The following is a 9,530-nucleotide window of genomic DNA, read 5'->3' as shown; positions in this document are numbered from 1 at the left end:
GAACTGTGATCCTCCTGTCTCAGCCTCCCAAAATGCTAGGATTACAAGTGTGCATCTCCATACCCAGTTTATGAAATGATTTTTTTTTTTTTTGCAGTACTGGGGATGGAACCCAGGGCACTCTACTTCTGAGATACACCTTCAGCCCTATTTTTTATTCTTTATCTTGAAACAGGGTCTCACTGAGTTGCAAAGGGCCTCACTAAGTAACTGAGGCTGTCCTCAAACTGTGATCCTTCTGTCTCAGCCTCCCGAATACTGGGATCACAAGCGTGCGCCACCACACCCAGCTTATGAATGATTTATGATAATGTAAACACAATCTATGTAGCCAATAATCAGGGCTGGCTAAATATAGTGCATCTATTTAATGGAATATCACACAATCACTGAAAATTATGCTTTTTTTTTTTTGGTGGTGGTACTGGGGGTGGAACCCAGAGGCTTTCTACCTCTGGGCTACACTCCCAGACCTTTTTTATATTTTATTTGGAAACAGGGTCTCACTAAGTTGCCGAGAGCCTCACTCAGTAGCTGAGGCTGGCTTCGAACCTGCGCGATCCTCCTGTCTCAGCCTCCCGAGTGCGGGGATTACAAGCGTGCGCCACCACGCCCGGCTGAAAATTATGCTTTTGACTTGTGTCCCATTAAGATGTATAAATACATTGCACCAATAAAAAATTTTTAAAAAGAAAATTATGCTTTTTTTGTGGTACTGGGGTGGAACCCAGGGGCTTTTCTACCTCTGGGCTATACTCCAAAACCTATTTTATACTTTATTTGGAAACAGGGTCTCACTAAGTTGCCGAGAGCCTCACTCAGTAGCTGAGGCTGGCTTGGAACCTGCGCGATCCTCCTGTCTCAGCCTCCCGAGTGCGGGGATTACAAGCGTGCGCCACCACGCCCGGCTTGAAAATTATGCTTTTGAGGACTGTCAAAGTATGACACGGAGTGAAAAGAGCGGGACAACATTGTAGATATAATGTTATTCTGCCTGTGTACAAATATCTGGATAGGAAAAGGGTGAAAGCAGTAACAGTACTGTCTCATGCTGAGTGACACCTTGAACCGGCTCAAGCGGAGACACAGTACTTGGCTGGATTTGTCTAGAAGCTGACAGATTCCAGGAACCTGATGAAATCGATGGAGTGAGGTCTTTGAGGTCCTCCACCCGGCAATGTTTAACCCCTCCTTCCTCTAAGCTTGTCACATGTCCGCCTCACTCACTTTACCCTAACCCATGACAATTTCTAGATCCTTTGTTTGATTAACTTTTTTTTTTTTTGTGTGTGTGTGTGTGGTACTGGGGATGGAACCCAGGGGCATTCTGCCTCCGAGCTGTACCCCCAGCCCTATTTTTATTCTTTCTTTTGAAACAGGGTCTCACTGAGTTGCACAGGGCCTCACTCAGTAGCTGAGGCTGGCTGTGAACCGTGATCCTCCTGTCTCAGCCTCCCGAATGCTGGGGTTACAAGCATGCGCCATCACGCTTGGCTCATATGATGCCTTATTTAGAGTTTCTTTAAAAAAAGCCAGGTGTGGTGGTTCACACTTGTATTCCCAGCATTCAGGAGGCTGAGAAAGGAGGATCGTGGTTTGTGGACAGCCTCAGCTGCTACTTTGTGAGGCCCTTTACAACTCAGTGAATCCCTGTTTCAAAATAAAGAAAAATATAAAGTAAGGCTGGGGTGTAGTTTGGAGATAGAATGCCCCTGGGTTCCATCCCCAATACGAGAGAGAGAGAGAGAGAGAGAGAGAGAGAGAGAGGGAGAGCGCTCTTTTTTTTTTTTTTTTTTGGTGGTACTGGGGTTCCTGGAAGCCCTTCTACCTCCGGGCTACACTCCCAGACCTATTTTTGCATTTTTATTTGGAAACAGGGTCTCCTAAGCCAGCGCGCGGGGCTGGCTTCGAACCTGCGCGATCCTCCTGTCTCTACCTCCCAAGCGCGGGGATGACAAGCGTGCGCCACCACGCCCGGCAAGAGAGCGCTCTTTAAAGAAAAGGGAATCAGAGTGGACAGTGGACAGTAAGCCAGAGCAAGGGTGAGCTGGGTGTTATTGAAAGCTGGTGCCAAGTGTGGTGGCCCGCACACACTTGTAATCCCAGCACCTGGAAGGCTGGGATAGGAGGATCCCAAATTTGAGGATAGCCGCAACAATGTAGCAAGACTCTCCGCAATGCAGTAAGTAAGACCTTGTTTCAAAATAAAGAATAAGGAGACAGGAGGAGCGCAGGTTTGAGGCCAGCCTTGGCAATATAGCGAAACCCCTTTAAAAAAAAAAGAATAAAAAATAAGGCCTGGGGTATAGCTTGGGTGTAGAATGCCTCTCGGTTCAATCTCCAGTTCTGCAAGAAAGAAAGAAAGAAAGAAAGAAAGAAAGAAAGAAAGAAAGAAAGAAAGAAAGAAAGAAAGAAAGAAAGAAAGAGCCGGATGTGTAGCTCAGAGGTAGAAAGCCCTTTGCTTCAGTAACACACACACACACACACACACACACACACACACACACACACGCACACACACGCAAGCAAGCTGGGTGGGTGTTAGTGTTCCATCCAGAGTGGAGACTACGGGGTAAAAATCCAGGCAGGTGTGTGCCCTGTGGGGGTCTGTGGGGAGCCGCCCTGCGCAGCCAAGTTCTTCCCTTTCCAGTATTTGAGCTCAGCGTTGGAGAAATCCCCCCAGGGGGCTGGAGATGGGACGGCCTTCCTGACCTCAGAAGGGCTGGAGATGGGACGGCCTTCCTGCCCGGCTTCTGCACACAGACGCGGCGCTTCGGCTCCGGTCTTAGGCGTCCGGCCCTTGGGCACCGGGAAGGAGAGCCGGGAGGCGGCTCCTCCCCTTCCCCACGAACCCCTCTCATCTGCGCCGGGGTTGGGGCGCAGACCTCAGCCCAGGGCCGCGGCGATGCGGTGGGAGGGCCGAGCCTGCGGGGAGGAGCGCGGCAGTCGGGGCTGTGCAGCCCCGTCCAGAGCGGCTCCCGGCGGCCGAGGAGAGCAGGACAAGCCCTCTGGGCGGAGCGGCGCACACTCGCGGCCCGGTGCTTGGAGGCGGAGACAGGAGGACTGCAGGTTCGAGGACAGCCTCCGCGAGCAGCTGCTCAACCCGGGGAGATCCCGTTTCACAATAAGAATAAGATGGGGCCGGGAGCGCGCCGGGAGGCGGCCTGCGGGGGCCCCGCGGCGGCACCCCCGCGCGCAGAGCCCGGGCCCGGGGGGCCGGGCCGCCATGGGTGGGCGCGGCGCGCGGGCGGCGGCCGGGGCGGCCTCACCTGGGCCGGGCGGGGCGGCGCGGAGGGCCCGGCGGGCCGGCTGGGCGGCCGGGGCCCGGGGCGCCGGGAGCCGCCGCCCCGGCCCAGGTGAGCACCGCGGCGGCGGGGGCCCCATCCCGCGGCCTCCCCTCCCGGCCCCCGCCGCCCATCGCCGAGCCGCCGCCCGCCTCCCAGCCCGTGCCGTCCACAGGTGTCTCCGCGCCCTCCCGGGCCGGCGCCGACCATGCCCGGCGGCCGCCGCCTGCATCTCGTGTGCCTGGTGTGCATCCTGGGGCTCCCCGGCCGGCCCGCCCGAGGTGAGCGCCCCGCCGCGGCCCTCGCTGGCCCGCCGCCCTCTGCCGGCCGGAGCCCGCGCTGCAGCCCCCGCGGCCCGGAGGAAGGGACGGGGTCGGCGCGGGGCCGGCTCGGGAGCCCAGCATCCTCTCCAGCCCCGGGGCCGGCCCGCCCGACTCACCCTCCCACGTCCACCTCTTGCAGCGGATAACTGCAGCTCCCACTGTGACCTGGCCCACGGAGGCTGCGCACCCGATGGCTCCTGCAGGTACCTACCCTGGGCGCGGGCCCCAGACTCTCTGCTCCATGTTCCAGGCCTCCACACCCACAGCCAGGTCGCACCGGGGGCCAGAGTGTCTAGGGACCCGAGATCCTACTGACCATGCCCAGCACTCCTGAGCACACAAGGCAGACCTGCCAGACGTCTCCCCGACCCCAGACGCTCCTCCTGGCCGGGCCTCGCCTTTATTTGTTCCAGTTTATAACTCCTGCTGTACTCTCCCTAGTCTGGTCCAGGGATTCTGAGGCATTGCTCCTTGAGACATCTAGGGAGAGAGCTGAAGCTGGAGCAGATATGGAAATCGGGAGCCATAAAGAAAGGGGAAGACAAAGGAAAGAGGGAGAGCTGTAACCTGAACAAGGCAGGCTGTGGAGGGCTGTGTGTCCCGTGATTAAAGAGGCTCTTTCTTCATCACGCTGCACAATTGACTCCCTGGGCTGGAGGTTGGGCAGATCTGGTGTATCTGAGACCCTACATCTTTGAGGGTCTATAAAACAATAGGTTGAGCCGGGCGTGGTGGGCACGCTTGTCATCCCAGCATTTGGGAGGCTGAGACCGGAGGATCGCGGTTTGCGGACAGCCTCAGCTACTTAGTGAGGCCCTCTGTAACTCAGTGAGACCCTGTTTCAAAATAAAGAATAAAAAAACGGGGCTGGGGGTGGAGCTCAGAGGTAGAATGCCTCTGGGTTGGTACCACAAAACAACCCCAGCAAAACAACAGGTTAGGCATTCGCTCTGGAATTCTGTGGGGAGATAGTCCTGATGACCTTTCAAGGTCACTGTCAATGTCTGTGAGCATGGCTTTCAAGGTATTAGCCTCAAGTGAGAAAACGGGCTCAGGAAGTTTAGGCACAGAAGCCAATGTGCAGAATGCTGGTGAGAGTTTGGGGAGCCTGATCCCCTGCGCCCTGTGACCCCGCGTGAGCTCCGTAGCCCCCTGGGACGGGGCTGCTTCCCCAGGGAGGGGCAGCCGGTGTCAAGGAGCTCTGCCTCCTCCGCTCCCTATATCCCCCAAACAGGTGCGACCCAGGCTGGGAGGGGCTGCACTGTGAGCGCTGCGTGAGGATGCCTGGCTGCCGGCACGGAGCCTGCCACCAGCCCTGGCAGTGCATCTGCCACAGTGGCTGGGCGGGAAAGTTCTGCGACAGAGGTACGGGGAGAGGGGAGCTTTTGCTTGGGGAGCCCGTGTTTCTTAGGAGAATACCCATCCATGTTTACTGCGCACTCTGGCGCCCTCCTTCAATCCTTAACCCCATGACATTTCTTCCTTTTTGCTTCTGTACAACTTTGCTGCATGAATTGCCCCTCGACATAACCCTACAAGGTTGGGAAGGTAGCAGCTAAAAACTGTACTCAGAGATGGGCGTGGTGGCGCACCCTTGTAATCTCAGTGCTTGGGAGGCTGAGACAGGAGGATCACAGGTTCCTGGCCGGCCTCAGCAAATCAGTGACGCTCTCTGCAAGTTTGTTATTTTGAAACAGGGTCTCTTTTTTTCCCCCTGTGAGACCCTGTTTCAAAATAACAAGTAAAACAGGGCTGGGGATACTATAGCTCACAGGTAGAATGCCCCTGGTTTCAATCCTCAGCACCACACACCCAAATAAATAAAAATTAAAATTGTACTCATTTGTGGTACTGGGGAATTGAACCCAGGGCCATTCTTCCTCTGAACTACACCCCTAGCCCTCTTAATTTTGGGTACTGGGATGGAACCCAGGGGCATTCTACCTCTAAACTACACCCCTAGCCTGATTTTAATTTCTATTTTGAAACAGGGTCTAAGTTAATGAGTTTCACTACTGTCCAAAGCTGTTCTCAAACCTGTGATCCTCATGTCTCAGCCTCCCAAGTGCTGGGAATATAGGTGTTCGCCACCACACCTGTTTTTTGTTTTATTTGCGGGTCTGGGGATTGAACCCAGGGGCATTCAACCTTTGAGCTACACCCCCAGCCCTATTTTTTATTCTTTATTTTGAAACAGGGTCTCACTAAGTTGTGGAGGGCCTAAGTAGCTGAGGCTGTCCGCAAACCACGATCCTCCTGTCTCAACCTCCTGAATGCTGGGATGACAAGTGTGCACCACACCTGGCACACCTGGCTCTTTTATTTTCTTGAAAAAGGGTCTTGTTAAATTGCTGAGGGTGGCCTTAACCTGAAATCTTCCTGTCTCAGCCTCTCAAGTGCTGAGATTACAGGTGTGTGCCACTATGCCTGGCTAAAACTTGTACTTTTTTTTTTTTTTTTTTTTTTTTTGCAGTATTGAGGATGAAACCCAGGGGCATTCTACCTCCAAGTTACACCCCCTGCCTTATATATTTTATTCTTTATTTTGAAACAGGGTCTCACTGAGTTGCAAAGGGCCTCACTAAGTAGCTGAGGCGGTCCATGATAGCAAGGGGCTATCCCGAGCCCGAGCCCGAGCCCGCTTTGTCTCCTCTTTAGATGAGCACATCTGCACCTCGCAGCCCCCCTGCCGGAACGGAGGCCAGTGCGTGTACGACGGGGGTGGTGACTACCACTGCGTGTGCCTGCCAGGCTTCCATGGGCGCGACTGTGAGCGCAAGGCTGGCCCCTGTGAGCAGGCAGGGTGAGTAGGGGCAAGAGGGGAGGGTGGACCAGAAGCTGGTGATGGGATGAGGAGAGAGGCAGGACCCTGGAGAGGATGGAGGACTGAGGGTCAGACCCACATGAGGGCGCCCCAGAATAAAACCCCAGCATCCAAAGGATCCCTAGCTCAGGGCTTTTCAACTATTTTTTTTGCGGGTCTGGGGAATGGAACCCAGGGGCTTTTGACCACCAAGCTACACCCCCTGCCCTATTTTTTTATTCTTTATTTTGAAACAGATCTCACTAAGTTGCAGAGAGCCTAAGTAGTTGAGGCTGTCTGCGAACCACCATCCTCCAGTCTCAGCTTCCCAAATGCTGGGATTACAAGCATGCGCCACCATGCCCAGCTTCTGGTACCTTCTGAACCATTTCTTCAACAATCTACAGGGACAGGAAGCTAACAGGTCCCGTGTAGCTGCTCCACTTGGGGACAGAGTGTGGGTGGGCTAGGCATCCTGAGCTCCCCTCATCTTTCCTGGAAGCTGGGCTGCAGCAGGTTGTACCTCATATGGGTGATGAAATAGCCGCAGGGCTGGACTTGTCCTTATTTTTTAATAATAGCACACTTATGAGCTGGGTGTGGTGGCCCACGCTTGTAATCCCCGCATTTGGGAGGCTGAAACTGGAGGATCTTGGTTCGAGGACAGCCTCAGCTACTTAGTGAGGCCCTTTGCAACTCAGTGACACCCTGCTCCAAAATAAAGAATAAAAAAATAGGGCTAAGGGTATAGCTCAGAAATAAAATGCCCCTGGGTTCTATCCCCAGTACCACCACAAAAAAAAAAAAAAAAAGCGCACTTATCCTCATCCCCGCCTCGAGGCCAGACCCCATGCTAACTGGATTTGCCCGTTTAACCCTCACAATGTGGGAGGCCAAGTACTATTTTTATTCTCATTTTTAAAATGAGGAATTAGGTCCAGAGAGAGCAGCCCAAGGTGACCTAGTTAGGAGGTGGGGGTAGTCTGGTGCTGATCTGGGCCACTCTTCAGGTGTCAGAAGTCACTATGAAGCCAGGCATGGTGGCGCACGCTTGCAATCCCTGTACTTAGGAGGCTGAGACAGGAGGATCGTGGGTTCATGGCCAGCCTCAGCTATTTAGTGAGGCCCTCTGCAACTTAGTGAGACCTGGTTTCAAAATAAAGAATAAAAAATCGGGCTGGGAGCCGGACGTGGTGGTGCACACTTGTAATCCCAGCATTTGGGAGGCTGATTCAGGAAGATCGCGGTTCACAGACAGCCTCAGCTACTTAGTGAACCTTTTGCAACTCAGTGAGACCCAGTTTTTTTTTTTTTTTTTTGGTGGTACTGGGGGTAGAACCCAGAGGCTTTCTACCTCCAGGCTATACTCTCAGACCTATTTTATATTTTATTTGGAAACAGGGTCTCACTAAGTTGCTGGAAGCCTCACTGAGTAGCTGAGGCTGGCTTCGAACCCATGCGATCCTCCTGTCTCAGCCTCCCAAGCGCGGGGATTACAAGCGTGCGCCACCACGCCCGGCAAGACCCAGTTTTAAAATAAAGAATAAAAAATAGGGCTGGGGGTGCAGCTTGGAGGTAGGTTCCAAGGTAGTACTGGGGTTCAATCCCCAGTACTGAAAAAAAAATGGGTTGGGGTGTAGCTCGGACGTAGAATGTCCCTTGATTCAATCCCCACGTACCACACACACACGCGCACACACACACGCACACACTTGCTGTGAGCGTCTTTTCCCCACTCCACAGCTCCCCGTGCCAGAACGGCGGGCAGTGCCAGGACGACCAGGGCTTCGCCCTAAACTTCACGTGCCGCTGCCTGGCCGGCTTCGTGGGTGCGCGCTGTGAGGAGAACGTGGACGACTGTCTGATGCGGCCCTGTGCTAATGGAGCGACCTGCCTCGACGGCATAAACCGCTTCTCCTGCCTCTGCCCGGAAGGCTTTGCTGGACGCTTCTGCACCGTCAACCTGGACGACTGTGCCAGCCACCCGTGCCAACGAGGGGCCCGCTGTCGGGACCGGGTCCACGACTTTGACTGCCTCTGCCCCAGCGGCTATGGGGGCAAGACTTGTGAGCTTGTCTTACCCGTACCGGGCCCTGCCACCACCACGGGCCACTCCCTGGGGCCTACGTCAACGCCAGCGGTCCCTGTCACGGGGTCGCCTCCCCGCAGCGCAGGGGCAGGCCTGTTGCGGATCTCGGTGAAGGAGGTGGTGCGGAGGCAGGAGGCCGGGCTGGGGGCGTCCAGCCTGGTGGTCCTGGTGGTGTTTGGGGCCCTCACTGCTGCGCTGGTCCTGGCCACCGTGCTGCTGACCCTGAGGGCCTGGCGCCGGGGCATCTGCGCCCCTGGACCCTGTTGCTACCCCACCCGGCGCTATGCCCCGGCACGGCAGGACCAGGAGTGTCAGGTCAGCATGCTGCCTGCGGGGCTCCCCCTGCAGTCTGACCTGCCACCTGAGCCTGGGAAGACCACGGCACTGTGATGTAGGTGGGTCTCCGCAGCCTTCCTTACCTCCTCCACACCTCAGACCCCAGCGGTCCTTTCTCGCCACCCCTCAGTTTGGGTACACACACTGAGGGGACTTCAGCCTTGCACCAGAAATATTATTTTTTTAACACACAGAATGTAAAATAGGAATTTTATCAAATAAAATTCTGAAAATGTAAAGTGGGATCCCACACTAGAACACCCCCCGCCCCCGAGTCCCTGGTGCAAGGAAACCAGATAAGAGGCCTGGGCTGGTAAAGCCCCCGCATCCTGCCCTCCATGGAGCAGCTTCTACAGAGGCCCAAGGTCAGCCAGGCGCGGTGTGCACGCTTGTAATCCCAGCATTCGGGAGGCTGAGAAAGGAGGATCGAGGTTCACACACAGCCTCAGCTACTTAGTGAGGCCCTAAGCAACTCAGTGAGACCCTGTTTCAAAATAAAGAATACAAAATAGGGCTGAGGGTGCAGCTTGGAGGTAGACTATCCCTGGGTTCCATCCCCAGTACCACAAAAAAATAAAAAAGAGGTTCAGGGTGCCCCTCCTCCCTGGGGACAGTAGGGAGAGGCAGGGCCAGAGGAGAGCCAGCCAGCCCTGCGGGGAGCAGGTGAAGAGGAGGAGCCTGGAGGTGGGCCATGC

The 9,530-nt window shown here is 55.1% G+C and overlaps 1 protein-coding gene across 2 annotated transcripts; it reads left to right on the top strand.

Moving 5' to 3' along the window:
* Positions 1-3,492: 3,492 nt before the first annotated feature.
* DLK2 (delta like non-canonical Notch ligand 2) lies at positions 3,493-8,889 on the top strand (the record flags this gene model as incomplete). Of its 2 annotated transcripts, none has more annotated exons than XM_080699692.1 (5): positions 3,493-3,565; positions 3,747-3,810; positions 4,842-4,972; positions 6,359-6,410; positions 8,154-8,889. In XM_080699692.1, 5 exons carry the CDS (start codon positions 3,493-3,495, stop codon positions 8,887-8,889), a joined length of 1,056 nt encoding a protein of 351 aa, XP_080555818.1. The 2 variants fall into 2 exon arrangements, with proteins under 2 accessions (XP_080555818.1, XP_080555817.1); XM_080699691.1 differs by having other exon boundaries at positions 6,266-6,410.
* Between the last annotated feature and the right edge of the window lie 641 nt (positions 8,890-9,530).

The sequence above is a fragment of the Muscardinus avellanarius genome (genome assembly GCF_963383645.1).
Source record: "Muscardinus avellanarius genome assembly, chromosome: 8".
Taxonomy (NCBI): domain Eukaryota; kingdom Metazoa; phylum Chordata; class Mammalia; order Rodentia; family Gliridae; genus Muscardinus; species Muscardinus avellanarius.
This window is presented reverse-complemented; position numbering and strand designations above follow the sequence as displayed.